Below are 27,961 nucleotides of genomic sequence, written 5' to 3'. Positions count from 1 at the left end.
TTCTCAGAGTTCAGTTTGTATCACAACATTGCCTACAGCATATCACTCAGGTGACTTCCCAAGTTCTTCAAACTATCAGAACTGATCTATAATGCTCATTTACACAACTTGACTCAGAATGATATGCCTCAAAAAGCTGGTTGTAAATTTCAAACCCTTTGCTTTTGTATTTTTTATTGATCTCCATGGATTTGGATCAGGACTACTGAACTGTACTGCCTACCTTCAATATATTGCCATTTCCTGTGGTACTGCTTAAGAAATAAAGCACTACTCTGTTTGAATTACAGCAGGATCAGGCCATCAGGAATAACTTGCGTTTACTCGTGTTTTCCCAAGGGATGCATTCTGTAGCTTCATTTAAATATATCTGAACATGGAGCAAATAAGGACAGAGTGATAAACCAATAAACATTCAGTTGAAAGGGAAAGAACATACACCAAGAGCATATGCACAAAGATTCCCTGCCACTTTGCTGATTTAGTGTTTTTCAGTATCAAGCCATGTTTATATGAAGTCACTTGCAGAATTTTAGATCTGTTTGTTCTCCTGTTTGGCACAAGGATACTTCTTGCATTAACTTTAATGACAGATACTACAGATCTTCTCCAAGTAGAGTCAAGTTAAGGTAAAAAGTTTGGAGATCATGCCTTCAGGCAATGCTCTGCAGTCTTCTACAGGATGAGAATCTCTGTCCAGGTGGCTTCCACATAACTAGTTTGCGACTCACATACAGACACTGATTCTAAAATATCCCTTCTAAAGTGTACATTTTCCTAAGTGAACAATTAAAAAAACCTGTTATTCAATATAAAAGAGGATAATTTTGATGTATGCTTATAATGAACACAGAAGTACCCTATTTATTATTTTTATTTTGGTTTACATATTTTTATATTGTTTTTCTTCTTGTTGAATTAACAAAATAATTTTTTAATTTAAGAAAAACTACCAACTAATCTCCAAACTGAGTTAACCCAGAGTGCTTTCATACTGATAAGTCTCAGGTAAAGCAATAAATTAGTTTTCTCTGCAGTCATTTCTTTATCCTCTCCATTTCAGCCTCACTGTACTTCATTCCCAGCATTTTATATTCACAGGCACTAAAGCTGGGGACACTGAGCCCTAAACACAAGCAGATTGAAGCTGGACAGCTGAAGAGATTACTACTCTAAGGCATCTGTCCAGTTCAGCTTTCATAGAGGTGGCAGCTACTTTGACAGGAAGCTGAGTCATGCATAAAAGCAATCCAGTGTACAGATCAAAATAGTAATACAGATCAGCACAGGTTCTGAACTGCACACTGGCAGCCTGCAAGCTGCACAAACCACCTGCTTCATATGCAGTGCAGCGATGCCTGCCACCAGCACCGTATCAGCCAGGCAACCAAGAGACAGGGGGAACAGCTGGATGTGATATGCCTGGTCCCATTTCATTCAGATTGGGTTCGTGAAACAATATATTCAGTTAAAAGCTGACGTTTTTGTCAATGCTGTCAAAAACAAAATTCCAAAAGAATTCAAATTATTCAAAGTCAAGTTTTCAACTTAGTGAAAATGACTGCCAAAATGAATCTTAAAAAACCTACTGCATTATGGCTGGAATGGTAAAGGGGTAGATCAATGAGCCTCATCTTCCAAAGAAGCTGTCTGAGAAAGTGACAATAACACTAAGGCAGCAGCAATGTGAAGTGAGAGTCTCTGCATCCTTACCAGGAGGTGCTTCCACAAACAAATTCCTATTTAAGAGCTGCCTAGTAATTTATGCAGAAGAAACAAAGGAGATAGCCCAGCTGAGAGTTAGTGCCAGCAAAGTACGTAAGACATAACTCAGCCCACACTATAAATCATTTCCTTCATGCACTCATTAACTGTCTGCAGCCTCAAGGAGCTGCTTTTCAGCTCTGAATTAGAGAAATTACCTGTTAGTGACACAAGCCAGAAAAAGGCACACCTAAGCACATTGGCTACACAAAGGGTAAAGGAAGTGCAGATAAGACCAATAGTTTTGTAGGCAACGACATGCATGAAGCCTTATTTCCTACAGAATTGCATCTCCTGACTATCAGATTTTTTAACCGAATTATACCAAAGCTTCAGGCTTGTCTTAACAGAGCACCAGAGAATCCACAGAGAAGAGAAATATGCATGTCTACCATGACAGGCTTCAAGTGAGATTTGTTCCTTATTGTACATTGCTGAATCCTACAGAAATATGTATTTTTATTGAAAGTTGGATTTTTCCAATTCCTGTACATTCAGGTCCCAACAGTCCCACAAGCCCTCTGTTCAACGCTGACATTTCAACATTAATGGTTGAAATATATGCTGCATATTTTTCCTCTTTGCACATAAGCATATTTTCTCCTGCCCAGCTATGTTCACAGAACTTAGAGGAATGTTCTTTCTTTGAGAACTAATATCTCAAAATTTGCCCCTCTGTTTCATTTGGTTGAAATCAGCCCAAAACTTATGCGGTGCAGAACTAATAAAACAACAGCAAGCAAACAGCAGCAAAATTATTCCCTTATATGCAAATACACACGGATGCAATTCTGCATATGCCTTATTTCTTTAAGAAATTGGAATTTTTCTCAAAAATCTGCTCAGTAGTACTTAAGGAACCCATCTTGCTGTCACCTTCATTTCTGAAACGAGCTGAACAGTTTGCTTTTGCCTACTTTAGTAGCATTACCTCGGTGAAAGCCAGCTCAGGGTCCCTTACTGCTGCCACAGCAAGCAACTCGTCCGGCTGGGACCACAGGGAGGGTAACACAACCGAGTACCGAAAAGCGGGGAGGTGAGAGGAAGATCTCGGCTCCTAAATACTGTGTATAAAAACACAATAAGGTTGTTTTATATACATTATACATAGTGTACCATACATGTGGAAATACATAAACCAGCATTTTATCAGTTACAGCACATGAATATATAGATATCGCCCGCGTATCTATGGATGGACTTTTCTCTCCAGCCTTTCAAACACCTGCAGATCTCTCTGTCGAAGGCTGCATCCTCCTCCCAGGAAGGATTCCCACGGCCAACAGACCCATCAGGCTGGCTGCGGCCCCGTGCCCACCCCTCCCCTGCCCCTCCAGCCCCTCCTCTCCACCGTGCTGCCAGGTCCCTGCCTGCCTGCCCGCCCCTCCCGGGGAGGTTTCTAAACTCCGCGGCTCGCCGAAGGCCCGCCGCCCGCTGGGGTTGGGGCCGCAGCACCGCGCAGCACCGCACCGCGCCGCCGCCCGACCCCGCCGCCCTCCTAAATATTTCATCGGCGCTGCCCGACGGGATGCCCCGCCACTGACTGCTGCAAAGGGACCGCATCCCGCCGGCGGCGTGGCTCGCTGCTTCCTGCCTCTTTCATTCTTCAAACCGCAGCTTTTCATTTATTCCGATAAATAAATAACTGATTAAAAACAAAGGAAAGAAAAAAGCAGCAAGAGCATCTCTCTTTTGTATCTGAGCAGGTGGGACTCCTGTGCAGGAGATTACGGAACGCAACACAACAAGGGCTCTGAACTCTTCCGAGCCCAAAGGATAAGCCGGCAGCAGTTTTCCTATAAAAATCCGATCGCGGGGCTGTGACACACTCGGAGGAGCGAAGGCGCCGTCAGCCTCACCAGAGACGTCCCCGCTTTGGACACCTCAAACCCTGGCAGGTGGAGGGGGAACCGGAGGGACTCGCCGGCCACACCGCGCTCCCGGCGCTCAGCCTCCCGCTGCTCCGGGGCCGCGCCCGGGGCCGGGCGGCGCTGGGGGTCCGGCTGCTGCTGCCGCCGCGGGGCCGCCGTCCCGCCGCCGCCTCCGCCGCGCCCGGCACCGCTCCGCCGCAAACTTTCTTCCCGCGCCCTCCTCGCCGCCGGCGGCCGCAGGGGAGCGGCGCGGGGGGCGGACGGCACCTCGTCTCCCCGCTGCCCCCGCGCTCCGTCGCCGGGCGGCGGCCACAGCCCCGGCCACAGCCCCAGCCCCGCCGCCGCCGCGCAGGCAGGCGGCGGCCCCGGGCAGCCGGAGGATCCGTATGGCCGCTGCCGGCCAGCCGGTAGCAGGAGCCGCTGGCGCCGCCGCGGCGGTGCGGGGGCTGCCCTAAGCCGGCGCCTCGCCCTGCAGCGCGGCGGGATGTGGCCGGCCGGGGCGGGCGGCAGGCTGCCCTGCCCGCGGGACGCGGCGCTGCGGCGGGCGGCGTTCTCCGGCAACCTCTCGGCGCTGCCGTCCCACCTGGCGCCGAGCGGCAGGAGCGTCCGCGTCTTCATCAGCGCCAACCCCGAAGGTAACCGCGGCCGCCGCGCCCGCCCCGCAGCTCCCCCTGCCGCCCGCAGCGCCCGCGCCGCTCCCCGGGCGCGGCCGCGGCTCCCGGGCACCCTCGCTCAGGGGCCGCGGCGTGGGCGAGCCCGGCTCCTGCCCCTCTCCGCAGCCAGCCCCGAGGGGCGCCAGGGCGCGGTGTGGGGCGGCGGGACGGGACGGGTCGGGGGCGGGCGGTGCGGGGCGCGGCGGCCGCGCGGGTGTGGGGCGGGCGCGCTGGGCGCGGCTGTCCCTGCCGTGTGAGGGGTGTTGGTGTTCGGGTTCGGAGGCGCCCGTGTACTCCGCTCCTGAAGTTTTATGTCCATATATGACACGCCTGAAAGGCATCGGTGCGCGGCGTGTCCTCTCATTTTTGCGCTGTCGAAACTGTAGGACACGGGGGAGGACCAGGGACATGGAAACGGGCTGCCTTCTACCGAAGGGGAGGCTTTTCAGGGGGGGTGTATTGAAGAGTTCTCCTGGGGAGTCTGATTAGAGTTTCCGATTGATTTAATAGCACAATGAAAGCAGGTCTCAGCCGGCTGAGGCTACAGCTAGTGTGATCCTTTGATCCCGGCTATACTCCGCTTCCAAGGAAGCATTCACTGAAATCTGCAGTTTTAGCTGCTTAAAGTCGGGGTCGCATACCCGGTATCTGAGTTAATTAGGCATCCTGCTACTTAAAGCCTATTTTTTAAATTACCCTTTGATTCGAGGAATTTGCATACATTCAGGAGGTGTCATTCCCACTTGTAAGATTGGAGTTGCTGAAGCATATTCCCACTTGAAGCACGGAAATAATAAATTAGGCATTCACACTTATGACGTTTCTTGTCTGTAAAAAATGAGCCCGCTGTATTCACGATTATCTTTCACACCACCACCCACCGCCTTCCCCCCCAACGCTTCTAAATCAACAATACTGTCACCTTTTATGCAAACATCAGAGATCTGAAAATCATGCCTGAAATAACAAAACAGTTTGAATTTTTAAGTGAAAATTGTCTTGGCACCAGTACTTACAGGACTATGAGAAATAGTGCTCACAAGCAAAAAAAATGTGCATAGTGCTGCTCTGAAGAATTTCCACACCTCCAGCGCTTCTTGCTTTTGACACAAGGAAACTCTCAGCTCTGATATTCAACATCCCTGTTTGTTTAAAAAGATTATATTCTTAAGGGGGGCATGATGTTTGCAGTTTATTGTTGCCGTTTCAGCAAAGAAATATATAAATAGTGATTACTGGAAAAAAAAGTTTATTTGGCTCTGAAAGAAAACTATTGTGGATTTTTAGAACATATTACATTCAAGCCCCAAACTACAATATATATTTGCATGACCAAGGCCTCTTGTTAATTTTCAGCATATCAGTACAGTTTATACCTGTTTTTCTTGATGCAGAGCATCCCTGAAAAGGACAGTGAGTCCCCACACTCCCAGAGATAGACTTGAACTGTGGTGTCAGAGAAGCTTAGGGATTAATCCTACTAGCAGTCACAAGAAAACTTTATCTACCACTGAAAGTGTACAAACCTAAAACTAGTTTTCTTGAATTATTTCAGTTTAATAAGTGTATATGGGAGAACTCTGGTAATCAGTGTCTGGTCTGTTCTTTGCAAAAATACTTTAGTAGGACTTGAAATATATTCTGTTTTTATTATGTAACTAGGAAGTGGTTATTTGAAAAATTTCTTCAACAGAAATCCCTAAAAACTGAACAACAAGTGGAGACAGTGAGCATGGGTAGCAGGAGCAAAATTGCTTCCATTTGCAGTCTTGTTTTCTAGAGGAAATTTTGTAGATTAATGAAACTGTATTTTCCCCTAGTAGTTAACAGTATTGTCTTGCTCAAATTGTTGATATCAGTTAATCCATCTTCATATAATGAAAATGCCTGGATCTTTAGAAACATGGAAGTTGTTTTATTATTTAGATACAAATAAGCCTGTTTTCACATTTCAGTAGATACAAGCAATCAGCCATATTTGGAATATGCATTTTGGCTAGGAGAAGTTGAAGATTTTGCTTTAAACTATTGGTTTTCTTAAGATATTTTTATTGTTTCAAAGTGATAAGGAAAGTAAGTCATATTCATTTGATTGTAATAAGTTTGTAATTTACTATTCCATGTGGAAAACTGTGGATTGTAACAGCAGTCAATGGCAGTTTCTCTGCTACTCAAGAGTGCCTGTATAGATGCCTGCCATTAACATATAGTTCATATGAAATACAAGTATAAACTTACATATGGTCCCATTATATGGAGCTGTGATATCAGCCCTTTATAGGTTCAGAGCATTCCAGTGATTCCTGTCAACACTTCAAAGAGAAAATTATTTGAGTTGCACAGTTCACTTTTAGAAGTTATGTGGTGATATAAGCAATATTATGAGCTCTGTTTGAAACAGGTGCCTTAACTGGAGTTAGAAATTTGTCTTGAAAGTGAAATCCAGTGAATCAGAAAGTGCAGCCAAAACTGATAATTTTAGATCCTGTTGGTTCTTCTGAAAGTGGGGAAATTAGACCTTTGCTAGTTTGACTTAAAGTCTTGTTATTGCCGTGATTAGTTAAGCTCTTTAAGTTTTATTTCTGAAGATGCCTTAGTAATTTAGTAGAAACAAATGAATTCACTGACAAGGGATGTGCATAAAGCCAAATCCCACACACGGGTGGTTCCACTAAAGACAGGATGATAATGCCTTTATATAGCATTTGAGTGTGTTCTGACATATGTGGTGTTAGCCAGCCTTATCTCAAAGTGTAAACAGGGTTGCACCTATCACTTCACATGGTAAGGATTATCCCTTTTCCATCCATTATTTCAGTTACATACTGCACAGTTTCCTCTGTGCGGCACCTCTACGTACTTCCTAAGTTCCAACCCCAGATTGCTTTTACTGGATTTTGACAGTTAATATTTTTTAGCCATTTTTTAGCCTATTAAAACATTTCTGTTGTACAAACAGAAACAATTGTGATGAGTTCATGAACAAGCTTTGTTTTAAGTGCCCTTTTAATTCCTCATGGTTTCTGTGCTTCCCGTACCCATTTTTCAAAACCATAAAACCAGCTACCAGTTTTGGCACGATTAGCAATCTAACGTATGAAGTCCTATGTACATGTAGAAATATAAAATGAAAATCTTATTCTAACAGAAGATACCACTGATATTATCGTCACTTCAATGACCTCAATGTAAAAGCACAGCATAAAACTAACCTGTAGAGCTGGAACTTCACTAGCTTCCCCATAAATTGCCGGAGTGAAATTTCCTTTTCTTACGCTATTGAATGACTGTGTTTTCTTGATTTATTATCACCTTAGTTTATGTCCATTGGCATGCATCATCCAGAACATTGTATTAATTTGAAAAACACTTGACTCTAATAAAGTACAAATGTTTGATGCCTATTTACATATTTTCTCATGATACACAAAACAAAATTCTCACCAGCAGTTAGTTTTGCTGACTAAAAAAAAGATTAAATAATGATTGTGGAAATGGGTCCAATCTTTTTATTTGGACCTGTTGTTGTAGGCTGCTTTTCAGGAATTACGTGTATTTTTATCCATGTTGATGTACATGTGAAACAAAAAAAAGTTATGTGAATTTGTAGTTTAGTGCATGTAGTTTAGAACATGATGGTGGATAACTCATAACAGTTGAAGAGTTATGATTGTTTTAATTACAGGGTTATTGCCATATGTGATAAGAGAAAGGTATAATCTTGCATTCTCAGTATGTTCCAGGTCTATTATATTATTTTTACCTGAAATTTTTTACCTTTAAATAAAATATATAATTGAGGAAATGGTAATGAGGTAAAATATTCAAAAGTCAGAATAATACTTAGTTAATTACAGTCCATTCTGACCAGGCCCAAAATACCATATGGTGTCCCTACTTGGATACATTACATGAAGATCTTTTTATAAAGACAATTTTATATAATCTGAGTGGAATTTATTCGTTAGCTAAAGAAAACCACAGATGTTCAAGTGTATGAAATTGCAAAGGAGGTGTTGCAGAGATGTGGAGACAAATAACTCCAGGACTTTTTTTATGCTAAGTGTTAGTTCTGGTTACCTAATTTTGTACCTATTTATGGTTTTGTGTGACGCACATCACAGTAGTGTTTAAAATCAAAGCAGTTCAGTAGTTTTAGAGATAAAGTATCTCAGAGTTTGGGGGAGAAACATGGTTTGAGTACCCAAGTTTGGTGTGGACCTTAATTTGAAATGCATCTTATTTCAGGAGGCCCAGAAGTTAGAGTTACCAACAGTTTGTTAAGTTGGAAAGAAACCTACCATTTTCAGCACTTCTGTCTTTGTGTGAAGGTTTCTCTTTGTCTTGTGCTGTGGAACAAATGTGCTGTTGGTGTGGTTCAGCAAGATCTGACTCTCCTTAGACTGTATGACCAAGTCTCATGTAGGTTTTAACTTTTTTTTGCAAGTCAGGGCGAGTAGACCTCAAGCAGAACCAGTACAAGATGTTTTTCTTCTAAGGAGGTCCTCAAGCCTTTGTTCCTATTAGGAGAAAGTACTGTTTTGGGCTAGGGTGAAGACTGAATTGGATTGAAGTTTATTCTGTCAAGCAGATAAACTTGAAAAACTGTTGATAATCTGTATGAAAAAAACCTGCTCTTCATGTTCCCCTATTCTTCATGTGGGTCCTTTGCTTATGAAGCCTGTGGACTGGGCTAAGGATTTACTCTAAATGTACCAAATGTTTCAAGTGGAAACATTGAGAACTTTTGCTTAATTTTCAACAAAATTGTTCATTCATGTACTCAAAAGGTAGAATGTGCATCTGGGGATGAGACTATGATCCAGATATATGGGGTGGGGTTTTTTTTAGCAAAGGAGCAAGCTATGTAGTTTGTTGGTTTTGTGGTTTCTTCTTGATATTTAGAAATAAGCAAAAATACCTGAAATCCAGTCACCTTCCTGCTAAGCAACACCTGGAGTTGTAAGCTCCAAAAATTTGGATTAGGTATTCACACTATCTACTTTTTAAAAAAGCACTTAAATTTTTTAACAACATGACCATTGTTTTTTAATATTTAAAATGTTAAGATTGTAATTTTCTATAATTTTATGTGTCTACAGTGCCTATACAAACATATGCACACATGTACACAAATTATATAAAATTATAAACTGTAAAATTGTATAAATGAATGTGTGAAACTCAAGCCACGCCGTCAGAGACTATATTCAAACTTGCTGTTAGTTCTCAGTTCTCTTGTGCCGACTGAGTATTTATGTTCAAAGGGCAACACTCAAGGTTGTACTTCTAGCGTTACTGAAGAACAGCCTAGGTTTTGTTGAATGCTATTGTAAAAGCAAAAGCTTTACAGAGGAATTTAGATTTTATCCACAGGTAAACCTGTAAACATTCAGGGTTGTATGCACCTGCAGCTTAGTTTCTATGACTGCTTTTTCTTAGAATTGAAGAAATAGTATTAAAACAAAGCAGAACCTACAATTTGGGGTTTTTTTCTTTCTAACTTGGCAAATACTGTTTTTCTTCAGATGTATTTGCATGTGCTAGACTGGCTCCATATATTGTAGTGTATGTATATATACAAACATATATATGTATATGCATGCATCCTTTTTTTTAAAAACTAGAAATACCTATCAGTCAAGATGTACATAGGACACTGGAGAGTGCCTCATTCTTGGGGGAAGTGGCTTTCTTTGAGTGACAAAGAGGAGCTTCTTGCCCCTGTACACTTGACACAGTTTCTAAATACAGTGAGGGACAGTGAAACAAGTGTGCAATTCCATGTGATATTAACTTCTCAAATAATATATTAGATGATGGACAGCAGCAGTATTGAATCAGGTCCTTATTGTGAATTGTTCCCTCAGCAAGGTATGAGACCTTTGAAATGAGAGGCAGCACCGTGCAGGCAGCATTCTGGTGCCTTCCCCTATCAACAGAGGGGAGCTTCTTTCCTGCCTGATCAAGGGCAGCAGGATGACCTCTCAGCTGAGCAACACTCTGCTGTGCAGAAAATTAAAGAGGATTTGCAACACTGTTTCAAGGAGGCCACGTGTATTCAGTGGCGGGATTTGTGTAATCAGTAAGAGCAGTGCAGTACAAAGGGTACCTGACTTGGCGTCTTATCTCTGAGCATATGCGGCGAAATAATTCCTCTTAAGAAACTTACGTACATGACTATGTGGGCCTGTATCCACAGAGTTGTGAACACGCAAGGGAAAATCTCACATTATACTTCAAATTTTGTTTGGAGAATTTTAAAATATATATCACATAAAGAAAACTTCAGATCAAGAAGTTACTAAACTTCTAATCCAAAATATGAGGGCAGTGCCCGCGTGGCAATTCTTTTCATCTGAAACAGTTGAAATTTCTTTGAATTTTCATCTGCTGAAAGAGTATTTTGTGATGACATATCCTTTCAGGCTGCAGAAATAATACATTAGTAATATTTAGCTACCAGTAATTTAAGGTTTTAATATATTGAAGGTGGTAGCTATAAATATAATATCATAGATAGTCACGTGTATGGAATACAGAGTAATCTGGCAGTTTTTAATATAGGCAGTGCTGTTCAAAGCAACTGCTTTATCCCCTTACTGGAATTTTAATTAAGGAAGGATAATAATAGACAGAATTAGAGAACCCAATTTAATAATGGTTGTGTCAACGCTACTCTAAAATAACTCCACTGGCCTGACACTACTCCTGTTAATATAAGGGTTGTATCAGAGAGAAAGGTTTTTACTTACAAAATCTTTAGTCAAAAGGGGAGTGGGGCTCAATCACAGGTAGCTGAAAACAAGCGGTGTAGCAAGGTAAAGAGTAGGAAGGCCCGAGTCAGCGCAGAGTGCCATGTGCATGCTGCTGTGCTGGGCAAGGAACATACGCAACTCTGGTCTCATGACCACCATAATTAAATGCCTGCTCTGTCTCTAAACGGGTCTTAAACTCCCTCTATAAGCAGCTGCTATTGCCCGCTGTTGGAGACAGGACGCTTGTGCCTGAGCAGCTACAGTCATTCTTGTACAAAATCTGAACGTAAAGAAAATAGTTTCAGAGTTTAAGATCTTGTATTAAGATTACTTTTAAATGATTGAAAGCCATTGAATAACCATGTGATGGTTATAAGATGAGAAGAGTTATCCATACTTACAGAGTTATGCACGTCAGCTGTTACATACAAGACAAATGAGAAGCAAATGCAATAACATCAGACTTAGTGAGTTAGACCAAAGGAGCCCAATACTCCTCCTTTGACCCTAGCAATTTCAGATGTATGATGAAAGAATAATAAATCACAACAAAACGATGAAGATTATCTCTTTGTGCTTAATAAACCTGTGAAGTCCTTTGCTTCCATGAATTTGTCTAGTTGCTTTACTAATTAGTCAGTATTCTTGGTACTTGTAGCAGCCTTTCCAAATCTTGAGGTAGATTATTTCCCGGTGAAAAGCCTGATCCTGTGAACTTCAGTGGGAATTCTTTATGAACAAGACTATGTGTATTTAGCCAAAGAAGAGATCTCAAAAACCAAAAGTGGAAATATCTATGGAGAAAGGGTACCTAAAAGCAGATCTCCCTGAAAGAATAACTTTATCCAAAACCATCATTGTGATGATCCATTTTTGTCTATCTGTATATAGAGAGCTTAACTGTGAAGGTCTAGGTACCTGAATGTCCTTATTTCTATGGGATTATTAAAATGGAGCCATAATGAGAAATAAATAAGGAAATGACAGTGTTTAATAATCTAAGGAGCCTAAAGTATGGAGTCTAATCTAAAGGAATCCAGTGTGGCATGCAGGACTCTAATCTAAGGGTTATTTTATTATCGAGAATTTTCCACACCTAACTATGCCAGCATGACACATCTAGAGGATCTTGCTTTACTGTCATAATTAAACATAACATTAATCACATATGACCACTTTGTAAGTGATTTTCTTGAAATGAAGGACTTAATATTTTTAAGTTTTGTACATACTGTTGTTTAATAAAGGCCCTACAAATTCAAGAAAAGAAGATCAGAGGGAAAGTATTTTGTTAAATAGTCCTGGTGGCTAGATTCAGAGCTTGCACTGTTCTGACAAGACAAAGTAATATGTTCAGAAGAAAATTCCTATTTTTCTCCTTCATTTTACTTCCCATAATATTTCTGATCACTCAAAATGTAGTGAGCAGTAAGTGTTGATCTTTTTAGGAGTGGTTACTAGAAAATACTATTAAAATTATAGAATCATATTATTGTTAGATAATGGTCTTGATTTACCTATATGTGTATTGTATTACATTTAAAAGTGATGAAGAATTATGCAATGCTCTTGAAGCAAGTTATTGAAGCATTTCTGTTTATGTGATCCCTAATTAGGTGCATCAAGACACTAGCAATTTTCGATGATGATTTACTTTGAAATGCAAGCCATTTACAACATGGAATAATGAATTAATCAATCTGTGGTTAGCAGAATGAGTGCTAGTGAGTTATATGATGTGCCATTTAAAGCGGGTATGTGTGGCTATAACAGAGGTCCAAGGGACCTTAGACCGCTATTTAATTAGTCATTTATTGTTGTGCAAATCACAGACCAGGAGGCTGTAAGGGACCTCTTGAGGCCTTCATATCTGTCCACCTGCCTGAAGCAGGAGCAAACATACATGTGCCATTCCTGACAGATTATTTAGCTCTTCATGACCTGTCTCCAAACCAGTCAAGAAAGTACCCAGGAAAGCAGACTGTACAGCATAGTGCTGTGGTATGTCTTCCATAGCCCGACAGTAGTGCTTACAGCAGCATGCATAGACACACAATAAGCTCATTAGTCAATAAAAAGGACCAAAAATAAAAAATTTCCTAAAAATTTCCTTGCTTAGAATGAGTTTCAGTAACTTTCAGTAACTGTGTATGTAATTATTCATAAATTTCTCAAATCCAGTTTCTGCCTCCTCATCCTTTTACCGTGTCAGGAACTCCATCTGTGCATTCATGCAAAAGGTAGGATATATAAAGCAATAAACGCCCATAAAGATTATTTTACCATGGATGTATGTCCTGCCAGTGGTCTGCTGGTTTCAGGTGAAGCTTTTCTGGAAATGAGGCATTTGTGAAATGTTTAATGTTACAGCTCATGTTACATCTTTTTCTTTGGTGGTTTATTTATGAGTGGAAGGAGGAGACTCATTTACATGATTTCTCATATTTACCTGGCGATTTTGTTTAATGTCAGTCAGTGAATTTAAAACACTTCTCAAAAGACACAGGTCATTGTTTATTCCTTCCTTTTTTTAAAAAACAGAGATAAAAATGCAAATTATCTCCTTACACTCCACCTGTTTTAATTAAAAATGTTCTATTTTACACTTTCTATTATACCATGTATATATATATATAATTCTATATAATTCTATTAAGCAATTCCATTGGTGGTATATTGTTCCAATGTTAATGCCACAGTCAGCTCCTCATAGTCATTCTGTAAATTCAGAGTAATTTCAAATAAAATAGATTAGATCCCAGTTATGGATTCAGTTGTGTTTAACCGCATATATGTGTGGAAGGCAAAAGATGACTTTTTATCTATGTGGCCAAGGGACAAATAACTTTGCAGGCACTTGTAAAGACTGATAGTGTCTGGCAGTGCAAGAAATGGAAATAAAGTCAAGTCCACACTTTCAGTCAGCTTCTACACTTCCACTGAGAGTATAGCATCATAAAAGGTCTTTATCCTCCTTTAAAGATATTGTCATTGGTATTATTATCATGAAAATAAGAGCAAAGAGTTGAGGAAGATGGCCAAAGTAATTCGAAAGCACTAATCTGGGAGGCAGCCTGTAGTTCAGTCACCAATTGATTACATTGGTATGCCAGTTCTGGAAGATCTTTAAATATTATTTTCTGTATCACACTTGTGAAAGATATTTGTGAGAAATTAAACTTACTTGTTTCAACTACATCTGTGTCTCAAATGAAGCAAGAGATTAGAACATGTGTTGTGCTTTTTCAATTGCTAACTCCCCAAGATTGTTAAACTGCAAATTAGTTACCTTTACATATAATCAACAAAATGTGATTAGCAAGCAGAAGAAATAAATAAAACCTGGAGCAAGAAAACACTACCTAGTAACATCAAGGCATCAGAAAAATATTTGACTGATAAAAACAGATACATTTTAGAATTTATTAAGAATGGCCTTTTCAACTGGATTATATAATCTTCACTAAAAATAACGCTTAGATGAATCATTAGAATTGGGAAGGGTAAGGGAGAACAGAGGTATGATAAATCTCTATTCCTTTACATGTCAATCACTGTTTACCTCTCAGATATTACATAAACCATCAAAACAAGCCAGTTTTGTGAATTATTTGGCCACATTCAGTGAGCTTTAGCACAAACCCTACCTGGAATTCTCAGTTTTATAAACTGTTGTACCACAGGGCCTGTAAGTGGGTGGTAATAGCTAGGCAGAAATTGTTTGTCTGTAAGTGAAGTAGTCCTGTAAAGAAATCAGTTGAGATTCTCTTCTTTAAGCAAGATGTAGTTCAGTTTCTGGCATCCCTCCCTCATGTAGCCTCATTGTTCTGGGCTTAATGCCCTCTTGCAGCTGCTCTCCTTTGCTAGGGTTGTCATTTAATGTCTCCATCTTTGATAACAGTTTCTACAGCAGCCAAGAGCTATTCTGACTGTGCAGTGATGTTATTTAATAGTACTGTCCATTTAGCATCAAGAAAAAATAATCTGTTTCAAGGAAAACTCCTACTGTATCGATGCAAACTTAATGCACTGATAGCAAGCAGCACCTCTCACTTCTTCTGTGGGCATCTCTGTACACCCAAAAGCGTCAAGTTCAAGACTTTTGTCATCTTCTGGCATAAAAGTCTTCAAATCTTTCACTTGAAGCCCATAGAGTAGGCTGCATTTATCAGTCATGCTTTTCCAGCTAGCCCAACTGACCAGCAGTTTTGAAGTGACCCAAACTGTGGCTACAGTCCACCAAGCTTAAGGAGGAATACCGCCTGAATTAGAACTTGGTGACTTGTGAACTTAAGTAGAACGTCTAGAGAAGGGAAAGGCAACTTCACTGGGGAGCCAACAGTGCTTGCAGAGCTCTTCCATAGTTTTGCGGCACTGCCAGATGCGAAGTCACATGGGAGTGTTTATTGGAATTTCTTCAGAATGAAGTGTATTTAATAGGCCTCCGCTGGCCTGTATTGTGAAATACATGTGTGCTTTTATGAGACTGGCTTTCTCGTGTTTTTTTGTGGCTCACCTCTGCTTTATGCCTTCTCAAAGCCTACAACATACTACATTCACTTCTAGCACTTGAATCAGCAACTTGTTAGGAGACCACATGTCTGTGACATCCCTTTGCTTTATTGATTGCCACAGCCTCGTTACCTCAAGTGCTTTAGTAACATACCCTGGTTGTTTTCTCTTTGCTCTGGGGATGTCAGGAGAAGAGTAGTAAACTACTGCAGTACACAAAACTGAGATGTTAAAAGTATTTTCCATTGTTGTACAGCCTTTTTTCTGCTTTCTAGGAAATTCCATAATTTTTTGAAGTGTGAGCTGACACCTCTTAATAAATTAGTAGGATTTTTGCACATAACTTTGTTACTGCACTGGCCCTTTTTCTGTCTTCTGTTATTCATTTTTGCACAGCTCATTCAGAATTCCTCCTTCAGATTTCACAAGAAGTTTTTCTTTCATATTAGTTTTGATCATAGTTGCAAATTCTTGTCCTTGCAGGCCTTGTTGTTTTCCGGTGCTTAGTTGTAATAAGCTTTGGTGTTCTGCAGAGATAATTTTCAGACTTAAATTTTGTGTTTCTGGATGTGCTGTGTCTTCAGTTCCTCCTGTCACATCATTTAATTGTATGACAGCAATTGTTTGCAAATTGTCATGTTTCCAGGAGCTTTTGTTAGCTTGCTTTATTAACTGAAAGAATTAGACTTTGTTGCGTTCTTCCACTTGTGCAGTTTGTAGAGTGCAAAATTCTCCCCCCTTAGAGATTCTGCCTTCAGCCCATGGTGCCACTAAAGCTCCTGCTGTTGCTTGCCATTTGCATGCAGATGCATTTGCATTTGCAGTGTTTGCCACAAACTACAGTCAAGGGACACAAGGATGCCTAGGTACCCTAGCTGCAGTCTAGGGACCATTTGCAGGATTGGGAAAGGATTCCAGGTCAACCTAATTCTTCTTTTATTTTAGAACACCTACCTGTAAGGGTGCTGTGTTCCCAAAGGTTAGTTAATTAGGACACATTATGAGAAAAAATTCTGCTTCAGTCTTCACCTACGCCATAACCACTAGATTTAATGTGTCCATACTGTTTATTTACTGATCGATTTATTTATGGATTGAAGGATTTCACCTAAACTCTGTGGAAGTCAGTAAGGATCAAAAGGTAGCGGTTTCAATATGTGCCACGAATATAGAACTTGATTTAAAATCTGCTGAGATTAGCAGATCTTTCCATTAACTTCACAGACTTTTGGATCAGACTCCCAAATTTTTTCATGTAAGCATACTGCACACATAATAGAACTCTCAGAAACCAACATTTGCTTTAAATTGAGAAGACAATCATGTGAATAATGACAATTTAAAGCTTGATATTTGAATACAGGAACCACTTTTCCCTTCTGTCATATTATTTCAATACTGTTGTTTCCCCCAAATTCTGTATTTTAACATGGGTCTTGACCCTTCTGATTTTACTAGTCAACTCTTTTTTTTTTTTAGATTGTTTGGGTGTTACTGTTAAACCAATAGGTGGCACCGGTTAATCGTATTTATAGTCAAGATGCAGGGTGTTTTATAAGATGACACTGTGAAATCTGGCCATTATAATTGTAAAAACATTACAATTTTAAAAGAAAATACATATTGTATATGTTTGTGTGTGTATTGTATATGCCTTGTTTTAAATTTGTCATCTTACTGAACTGACAGTAGGGAACATTTCAGAGAAATAGGTTTTAAAATTATACCTCATTTTAAATCAGGTATTGTTTGATTTGGGGCTAAAAAAGAAGAGGTAATTGATGCAACTAGAAGTTTTAGACTTAAAATTACACCCTAAATTTTGAATCCTGCCTCAGATAGTTATGAGTTTTGTTTTGAAAAAGTGTTTGTTAAATGTTCTGGTGTAGAACACAAATTTGTAGTCACATCCTGTTGTTTCTTCCCAATTGAGAGACACATCTCAGAATTCCTTACTATTTTAATATTATTTTTCATTATTTTGTCTGCCTTTCGTGGTAAGCAACCATTCGTCTGGGCTGAAATGCTCAGTCCACTGTTGTATTTATGTTTTTTTAAGAAATGAGACACGTAGACTTTCTGCACATCTTGTAAGAGAGCTCCCACCGTGAGGCGGAGTGGGGGCACACAGATGTGTACATACATCACAGTAATGTTGCGGTGTTTTGCTACTCAGAATTTATTTGGAGGGTTACAGTCAATTATGTTGTTTAGCTTAATTAATGAGTGGTCATCAATCTGTCCAGTTTCTCATTTGCCTTCTAGAGAGCCAGTAGAGACGTGAAAGTTAGCAGTGTTGTTTGGGGAGGGGACACTGGGAGAAGTGATCCAGATCAACCTGTTCCCATTCCCAGTCTACCTCATCTTGGGAAGCTTTGGGTGTTTATTCTAATGCTCTCTAGTCACTGAAACTCCAAGGGAAAAAAAACCAACAGTGTCTATGGAGTTAATTTTCTGGGAAGGCAAGGGTACTTTGGAGCTCAAGTCTTTTTTCCCTTTCTTACCTGCTGCATGATTCAAACTCATTGCAAAGCACTCTGCGAGTCTCAGATGAAAAGCACTATAGAAATGCAGATTACTTATTATTATGGTATTATTTTCAGAGATAAGGTTTCCATAATATTTAGGGACATTTTTTACCTACTAGTAATCAAAGTTTTTGGTAGCACAGGTAATACACAATGTTCTTGTGCATTATTAGTAAAAAAGGCAGCTTAAAAGGAATAATTCAGTTGAAAATCATATGAGTCAAGAACATACTAGCATTAAGAGGCTTCCTTACTTGGTACTGCTGCTAAGTAATTTTTAACCTTAGATAATTAAAGTGTAGAAATTCTCACTGCACTTAATAGACAATGGTTATAAAATATCCACATTTTTTAATATTGCAATGCATTTTAAAAAATCCTATGGCAAGAATCTGTCCTACCCTTCCATCAAATCTAAGCATTTACAATACTTAGAGAAAGCAAATAGCTAGGTATCTTAGTGGACATGCATTCGGGACTAGATCAGAACTTCTCTGCTCATCCAGGGCTTCCATAGTTGCAGAAGAGACTCCAGCATTATCACAGAATATGCTGAGTTGGAAGGGACCCACAAGGATCATCGAGTCCAACCCTTAGCCCTGCACAGGACCATCCCCAAGGGTCACACCATGTGCCTGAGAGGATCGTCCAGATGCTTCTTGAATTCTGTCAGTCTTGATGCTGTGACCACTTCCCTGGGGAGCCTCTTCCAGTGTCCAGTCACCCTCTGGGTGAAGAACTTTTTTCCAATATCTGACCTAAACCTCCTCTGATGCAAATTCTGCCATTCCCTTGGGCCCTGTCACTGGTCACCACAGAGAAGAGATCAGTGCCTGCCCCTCTTCTTCCTCTCACAAGGAAATTGTAACTGCAATGAGGTCTCCTCCTCTTCTCCAGGCTGAACAGACCAAGCAATCTCAGCTGCTCCTCATATGGCTTCCCCTCAAGGCCCTTCACCATCTTCATTGCCCTCCTTTGGACATTCTCTAATAGCTGAATACCTTTCTTATATTGTGGTGCCTAAAACTGCACACAGTATTCAAGGTGACGCCGTACAAGTGCAGAGCAGAGCAGGACAATCCCCTCCCCTGCCCATCTGGTGATGCTTTGCCTGATGCCCCCCAGGACACAGTTGGCCCTCCTGGCTGCCAGGGCACTGCTGACTCATATTCAACTTGCCATCGACCAGGACCCCCAGGTCCCTTTCTAAGGTACTGCTTTCCAGCATCTTATTCCTCAGTCTGTACAAACATCCCAGATGGTCCCATCCCAGGTGCAGAATCCAGCACCTCCCCTTGTTGAACTTCATATGGTTGGTGATTGCCCAGTCCTCTCATTTGTTGAGGAGTCTCTGCAGGGCCTCCCTGCCTTCGAGGGAGTCAACAGCTCCTCCCAGTTTTGTGGCATCTGCAGACTTGCTTAGTATTTCTTCCAGTCCTGCATCCAAAGTCATTTATGAAGATATGGAAGAGCGCAGGGCCTGAGATGGAGCCCTGTGGAACCCCACAAATGACAGGTCACCACTATTACCCTCTGTGCTCGACCCGTGTTAATAAACATACTGGTGTGAATTTTTGCAGGACACTATGCTAACAGAGAATTAGGTTGAAAGAAGTGATGAGAAGACCCCCAGCAAGTGTCTGTCCTGACCCACTACTGCAAATGACAAGAACACCAAAATGGAGGGGGTGATACAGAAATTGTTTTTGCTGTGAATACAAGGAGCTGCTCTTTCTTGGGTGACAAACTGGAGATGAAACCTGTAGGCAGCTCTGTGACCCCATATGACATTCATTTCTACAATGCCTTGAACAGCTGCAAGGGCAGCTTTTTTTTCTTCTTCTGCTTCTTTTTCTGCCTGGGTTCTTTCAGGTTCAGCTGCCTGCCTCAACTTGTTATGTCAGTCAGCAATTTTTCTGCTGGCTCCCCCAAGCTGGATAATGCAGTGTTCCTCTGTCAGTCAAACAGTGGCAGGGCAAACACCCTCCCTGCTTAGGATTTTCCTCTGCTTGAGGGCCTTAGCGTGCGTCATGCATGGGAAAGGTTACTCAGGTTACATTTCTGTGAACAGACTGTCAACTTGAATGTGCTGCTCCCTTGAAAGTGATCAAGTGGGGCTCATAGTCCCCACATGGGCACCCCCTGCACAACACAGGATAGGTGAATGAGGCTGAGCAACCTCCTGTTTAGCTGCATCAAGCCTAGATTGAGTAAGAGTTGTGTGACTGCAGCCCATGTACGTGAAAACAGCCATCGCAACCACTGTGGCTGAACTCAGACCGGCACAACTACCAGCAAGAAGATGAAATATTTGGTCTTAGGACAGAATAACTGGTGCTTGAAAATGAGCAATTTCCATCAGGCTTACGTGATAACTCTTTCAGTTCATTTGCATATTCATTTTGAAATTTTCTTCAACAAGGCTATGTTCCATGACGTATTTTATCCCAGAGATTAATGTTTGAAAACCCTTTATAAATACATATCATCTATTTACTAACACAAGAATGTAAAATGTACTTTCTCTGTTAAAATAAGTGACTTTAATAGCAGAAGGGTTTGAAGGTCAGATTTTGGCATGGAAATAGTTCATGCTGAGAAGCAGTGCCGTGGCGTACTCTGATGGAAACTGGCATTGATTGGACTGAGCTACAAGCCTTCAGAAATCACACTGCACACAGTCATGTTTAAACAGCAGAAAGGAGGTAGATGCATGTGTGACTAATTCAGTTCATCCTCAGCATTACACTGGGGAGTATCAGGAGAAGGAGGGCTGCACTGACATTCTCAGTCATCTTAAAGTGTAGGGGTGGGCAGGACAGTGTGGTTATGGAATGGCTTAGGAGGCAACAAGAGTTAACTCTTGTATGGAAGATGTGTGTTCAGCAAGTCACTGTCTTGCACAGGACTGTTGGGTTTTGGTTTCATTTGAATGCTGGAAAGAAGTTTGGAGTTGGGGTTTTTTTAAGTTTTGTCTTATGTTTTTGCAGATGTAATTTCATTCCCATAGTTTATTGTGGACTATCATTTGTATTTCTGAGTTTCACAATTAACATTAGGAGGTGTAGAAGGCTCATCTCACAACTACTGTCTCTTTTGGACTGCTAGAAGAATGTAATTTAGTTAATCCATTCATCTGCAGCAGCAGCCTGGAAGGTGGAATTTGCCTGTGTGACATTTTTGTTGTTAGGAACTGCCAGCTTCACAGATTTGCTGTCACTTTAAATCAAGTTAGATTATATCTAATTAAAGCAGCTTATCTGCCATCCATACTAATTACCATAGTTCATCTTAACTATATGCACTTCTGTTTCCTTAAAGTTTCACAATCTATTACAAATACAGGAATTTTTTAAAATTTTTAATATAAACACCAGACTCAAATTCCATTAGATAATGAAGGTAGGAATAAAAACACAGGATGGGTATGCTGAGTGTCGTATCTAGAACACAGTTCTAGTTGAAGGAATGTTTTATCTATTTCATTTGTAAGATATTACAAATGTAGCACTACTCTTGCAGTGTGTTGTTTCATTTTCTGAACAAGACTCTACACATTATGCTTCAGGGAACAGCACCATGTTCTAAAACTAGAGCTAGCATGGTTCTGCAGTATAAATCCTATGGGCATAAAAGGAAAGTAGCAGAATATGGTTTTATCTGTTGTAAACCTCAGGCAAAATATTTTTCATTTATCATTTAATCATGTGTCCTCTTAAATTCTGCTTTTTTTTTCAATACTTCCTTTTTTTTTGGTTCCTGCACCTTAGCCTGTTTTAGATCCCTATTAATACTGTTCAGTCTACTGTCACATTTAAGTAACTGCAAATAATAACTCTGCATTGTTGCCTCCTTAATAATGATTTTTAGTCATGATTGATTTCCCTTTAAAAAGGCATGAATCATTTTGGTTTACCTCAGTAAGTGAGTAGTAAGTTACTACAAGTTGGTTTTAACAGTTTATCCTACTTAATCATGAAGATATGACACACTGTGTTTTCACAGACTTGCATGCCAAAATTAACCTCTGTTGAGGCAAAGTATAGAATATATAGTCGTCTATCACTGACTGATCTAAGGGTCTCAGCTACTGTGAAGTTTAAAAAAGTGAAGTATTTCAAATGAAGCCAACTACATAGATAGCTTTTATCACAAGGTACAGCAACACTGTGCAGTAAAGTGACTCTAAAATAGCACTGAGAAAAGTTGTGGCTTTGGAGCCAAAATAATATTGCTGTATTGGCACCATGCAACCCTCTAGCTAATTGGCCTTGTTAGCTGTATACTACATTCTGCAAGAAAAGGTCGACTTAGGCACTAAAGTATGAGAGAAAATTAATGACTGTGGATCCTAAGGAGGGAGAGACCCATCCATCCCTCTGTTTCCTTATGTTAGTACACAGGCAGTTCTGGGCTGAGCATGCTGGTTTTTTCACCCCATTCCTAAATATTTATAGAGTATGTCTGTATTCATCCAGATCTGGAGATGAGGTGAATCTCTTGATCATCACTGTCTAATATACTTTGACTCACATCACAGAGTGGTCTTGGCGTGCATGCATTGGGTTCCTTTCAGATGAAAAACAGGAAGATAACTCCAGGAACTCACCTAATGCACTCTAAATGTTTGTAAGGGTTGAGCTCAATCCAAAGTAAAATCCCCTGAAAAACATATGTCACGGACATTATGTCCTTGGCACCAGCTATTTTACTCTACAGTTTTGCTCCCACTAGCCCAGACAGTAGCAAAAATCTTCCCAGGCACTGTACAAGGGCCAGGAATTGGACTCAATGATCCTTGTGAGTCCCTTCAAACTCAGCATATTCTGTGATTCTGTGACTAACTTTCCTCTTGAAGTGCTGTCAACAGAAACTCTGTCAACCATGAACTTGTGTATTTGAGTCTTGAAGAACTCCAAGGACACAGTAGCTTCTCCTAGTGTCCAACCTGAACTTCCCAAGCTGTAATATGTTGCTGTTGCTTTTGTTGTACTCTCTGACACTGGCACAAAGAGCTTGGTTCCATCATCTTTGTAAATGCCTTAGAAGTAGTTATAGGCTGTGATTAGACCGCTCTTACAGTCTTCACTGGTCTAAACATACCAAATTCCCCAATCTCTCCTTGTAGGCCACATGCTTTTGGCTTCTATCTCAGTAGGCTCTCCAGTTTTGTCCCCATCCTCCTGATTTGGATGTGCTGGGCACAGCACTCTTAGTGCAGCCTCTTCAGTGTCAAGAAGAGGAGTGTAATAACCTCCTGAGAGGAAATGAGAAGAGGGGAAGTGAGGCCACACTCATCCAAGTGTAGCACAGAGCAGGGGCTCTTACTTGCAGTGTTCAAGTTGGATTAGAAAAGCTCTGCACTTCAGATTTAGAATCTTGCCTTGAGTGGCGTGCAGGCAGTCCAACAGAAAGCTTGTGATGGAGGAAGGACTTGACAATGCTTCTTGGACCATTGTCTTCAGAACACATAAGCATAGTTAGTACATTCTAAAACATAAAGTCACAAATACATAATATTATATTCTCTTACTTACAGAGGATGTTTTATGGAAACTACTACATCTTTGACTTTTTTCTCCATCAAAAGTTTGTGAAGGAAGAACTGCTGTAATTCAGATAAATTGAATTAAAATCCTGACTGTACTTTTCAGCCTTTGTGGTATAGCCTTTTTTACCTTAATGAAAATTTCACAAGAAATAATTCTCTGGAGGTGTTCTGGATTGCTTTCTGTTTATGAAAATAAATGGTAATTATCCCACACATTTGTGTAATATTTTAAAGGTATACTTAAATAGTAAGAAGGATATTATTACACTGTTGTAATAAATCAATGAATTACAGTTTTCACCATCTCCTAGAATTTTTCAAAATAAAAACCATTATAAATGTGTGGCCATGATTCTACGAACAGACCTTTGACTTAGATATATCAGCTGTGTCTGTGATTGTGGCTCTAAAGCACTGTTAGATTTGCATACATGTCTCTCATTTGCAACAATATGAGAAATGTCAAATCAGTTTTAATCTATTGTTTTGTTTCAGATATTCTTCATCATTCATAAGTTAACACTTCATTTTTCATCACATGGCACTCAAAGCTAGGGGTTTACAACAGTTGTGGTTTACTTTTGAAAATAACTTAGCAACAGTACCATCCCTTTTTGATCTCAACTCAGTTGACACTGATTACAATTTAGCAAAATCCATGACATATCTTAGTCTTATTGTGAAAAAGAACAAAATTTATTATCTACACCAGATTTCATTACTAACCAAATTCACTTCACATTTGACAGTATGTGTGAGTGATATGCTTTACATAAATGTGTTTAGATTAACTTAGACAGAACTTGATAAAAATTTTGGTGTCATTGCCATATTGTACTTCATTATCAAAACACGTCATTTTGCATGGTAAGAGTAATGTGATATCAGAACTGTGCATTTAGTATTATAGGAGGAATCACCTGGGCCATAAGATCCTGTAAATTATGTTATTAATGATAAATGTTTTTAAGATACTAGTGGATTAAAGAGGGTGAAGAAAGTGATAGTGTTTGAAACAATATAATTAATTCATTTTATCAGTTTATTTCTAAGTATTGAGATCTCTTTCATCTTTGGTATATCTCTTTGTTCTATGGTATTCCTTATTTGTAAAACTCAGCTTTCTGAAAATTAAATAGAAGTCAAACTGATAAAGAAATTCTGACTGCTGAATTACGATATTAATTCAGCTTCACTGTATTGAAATAGGCTGCAATACAAGATATGTATGAAGCACAATTTTGCCAAATACAAACACACATGTGTTTTTACATGTGTTGTTGCACATGCAAACGCTTCCATGTGTTTGTACAATGTACAATTTGGGGAATAAATCCCAGCACTTGATTTCCAAAGCACTCTCTGTGTGTATGTGTTAAGGGCTCTTTCTTATGGGATAAATCTGTAAGCCTGACTAAAAGAACAGAGTTTATATAAATATTGTTAATAACATCTTTTTCCCCAACACAGATACAATAGCAGAAAGGGGCGCCCTAAGAGAACATGTGTATCCTAAACTGAGAGAATTCTGCAGGGAAAACTATGGCCTGGAATTTCAGGTAGGTTTTGTTGTGTTGAATCTTGCATTAGTTTTTCCTGATATTAAATCTAGTTAGAACAGATAACCTTTTTAAATATCACTGAAAAAATAAAAAGTTTCAAAAACTTTATTTCACAGAATCACATGCAGAATGGTTGGGGTTGGAATGGACCACTGGAGGTCATCTAGTCCAACCCCCCTGCTAAAGCAGGTTGTACAGGATTGCCTCCAGATGGGTTTGAATATCTCCAAAGAAGGAGATTCCATAACCTCTCTGGGCAATCTCTTCCAGTGCTCTGTCACAGTCACAGAAAGAAGTTCTTGTTTATATACAAATGGAATTTCCTGTGTATCAGTTTCTGCCTGTTGCCTCTTGTCCTATTATTGCTTGGCACAACCAAGAAGAGCCTGGCTCCATCCTCTTGACACCCACCTTTAAGATATCTGTATACTTGGATAAGATCCCCTCTCATTCATCTCTTTTAGAGGCTAAACAGGCCTATCTCTCTCAGCCTTTGATGTACTTAAATTATTTTACGAGCAGATTTGGGGTAAATTCTGTATAGATGAAAACATACAGTTTTACAATGTAACATTGCATTGGTAGTAAAAGTAATATGGCAAGAAACTGATGGCCTTAGCTTTAGAAACTTAATGAAACTACCTCTATTTTAGATATTCAAAGTATATAAGAAGAAATCATTTTACATCTGAATTAGTGTTGTACTTCTGGAAACCATACTTAAGTTCCACTGTAATGTGGAAAATAATTTAACTAGGTGAATACACAAACTGGATTACCAAAATGAATTGAGGAACATTTCTATTGTGATTATATACTATGGAATTTGCTTCCTTTAGTGTCAATTGTAACATTCCCATTGCTTCAGTCAGTTCATATTTTCCTTTGTATTATGAGAGACATAGACCCGTACACATCGTTGGCAAGAGCCAACTGGTAATAAAGACTTAAAACATGTGTGTTTGGCATTACTGTTAAAGTCACTGGTACTTTAAGTCAATTATATCCTAATTCACAATCCCTTATATGTCAGCAGGCCTGAAACTGGCTCTCTGCTAAGAGAAACAAATAAAGCTTACAATGTTCTAAAAATGTTGTTCTCCAAAAATTATGGCTATACATCCTCAAGCCTTCCTCTCACATCCTTAGTGACCCCACCCCTAACTCATCTCTCCAGAGTGTAGCTTACTTGGAAACAATTAATGCCTTTTATGCAACATCCTGTTCCTCCCAGTGTATTATTCCTGATGCGCATGCAGCTGGTTTTTAATCAAAATAACAAGTTCTTAAATTAGGATATTTGGTTTTAATTCCCTGAGTCACAGTGAAGTTGCTGAATCTGCGTGGTGGTAAATTCCATAGTGATTTTTGATTATGGCTATAAAAGAATTTCATCTGAAGGTCCTAGCTCATCAGCTGATTGGGAAGTCCCAGCTGCAGTAGTACATGAAAGGAATGGCAAAAGATATTTAAATAATATTTTTCTCGTATTACTACTATGTGATAGTCATGGAAAAATATCAACCCTTTATTTCTCAGTCATCTTTGAGGAGACATCTCAATGACAGGAAGGAAATGTCTCTTCCAAGTAGATCGTAATCCACTGAGTTCTTTGTGAGAGGAAGCATGTCTTTCTTCAAACAGATTGTAATGTGGTCTCTAGGGGACGAATAGTTAAGTTTACTGTAGTTGATATTCATGGAAGCAAATTATTTTATTATATAGTTTCAACACCAGGAGCATCTTTATGTGATATGAGAGACAGCTCTGAAAGATGAGACACATCTTTCTCATCTGAAAGATGAGACACATCTTTATGTGATATGAGAGACATAGTTCTGAAAACAGCTAGAAAGCTATCACATTTCTGTGGAAGCAAAGTAGGAAAATGTACAAAAATTACCAAGGGAAAATAGTAAAGCTTTTTGAAAGAGGCTCTGAGGTAGACTTTAGCAAAACATATTTTTTTTGCCTATGCCAATCCTGATAAGCTGAGTTTCTGAGGTTAGCATGAAAAATCAAGACTACAGTTTTTAGTGCAGTGGCATCAACAAAGTATTATGTACTTTTCAGATAAAGGGATAAATTTATATTTCTCGGCACAGAGCAGAACACATAACTTTTCATGCTGATATGTAATCTTCTGCTGACCAAACGAGAACTACCTTGTGTGTCACTACCACAAAATGCACTATTCAGGACACCCTCTACCTGATAAATCATGACCCAAATTAAATGCATTTGAGTACATGCATTACTCCAGCTTTCAGTGAGTCATCTGGGTGCGCTCAAAAGTGTTTTAGTTGTTGCAAAGCATGTGATCGTCAATTTGGTGGGAGAACATAATCACCACATGTGTGGAAGCATAACTGACTGTATTCAATCATACTATGAATTTGTTTGCTCAATGGACTTTTCATTGAATCAGAAAATATTTCTGGAAAAAATAGGTATTGGTGAAGACAGAAAGGAAGCAATCTGAGTAAAAGATTTCCAGAGTGCATGGTGGTTTTGACCTGAAACACAGTATTTTTATAGGAGAGGATGGAGAGGTTAAAGAAAGTGGTTGTAATTGAAAATTTTGGGAAGATAATTAACCATAGTTAGTTAGCAGCATACTCTTTTCTTCTTCAGGACAATTAACTGTTTCAAATAATTTTCACCAGGAGATATATATGCTAGAAGGAAAGTGGAATTTGTCATGAATTAAATTTTTTACTGCCTTTTTTAAGCTCTTGGAAGTGATAAAGATAAAATTATTT

At 39.7% G+C, this 27,961-nt stretch overlaps 1 protein-coding gene across 1 annotated transcript in view; it reads left to right on the top strand.

The window, feature by feature from the left end:
• The first annotated feature begins 3,746 nt into the window (after positions 1-3,746).
• The window catches only part of NWD2 (NACHT and WD repeat domain containing 2), a 52,899-nt gene continuing 28,684 nt past the window's right edge, over positions 3,747-27,961 (top strand). Inside the window, exons 1-2 of the mRNA XM_027746757.2 lie at positions 3,747-4,270; positions 25,108-25,196. Coding sequence (XP_027602558.2) covers positions 4,120-4,270; positions 25,108-25,196 — 240 coding nt within the window. The 5' untranslated portion in view covers positions 3,747-4,119. The remainder of the gene's footprint in view (positions 4,271-25,107; positions 25,197-27,961) is intronic.

The sequence above is a fragment of the Pipra filicauda genome, unplaced genomic scaffold (assembly GCF_003945595.2).
Source record: "Pipra filicauda isolate LSUMZ 115617 unplaced genomic scaffold, ASM394559v2 scaffold38_size3968069_pilon, whole genome shotgun sequence".
NCBI classification, from domain to species: domain Eukaryota; kingdom Metazoa; phylum Chordata; class Aves; order Passeriformes; family Pipridae; genus Pipra; species Pipra filicauda.
The sequence above is the reverse complement of the archived record's forward strand: the minus strand, read 5'-3'. Positions and strand labels throughout refer to the sequence as shown.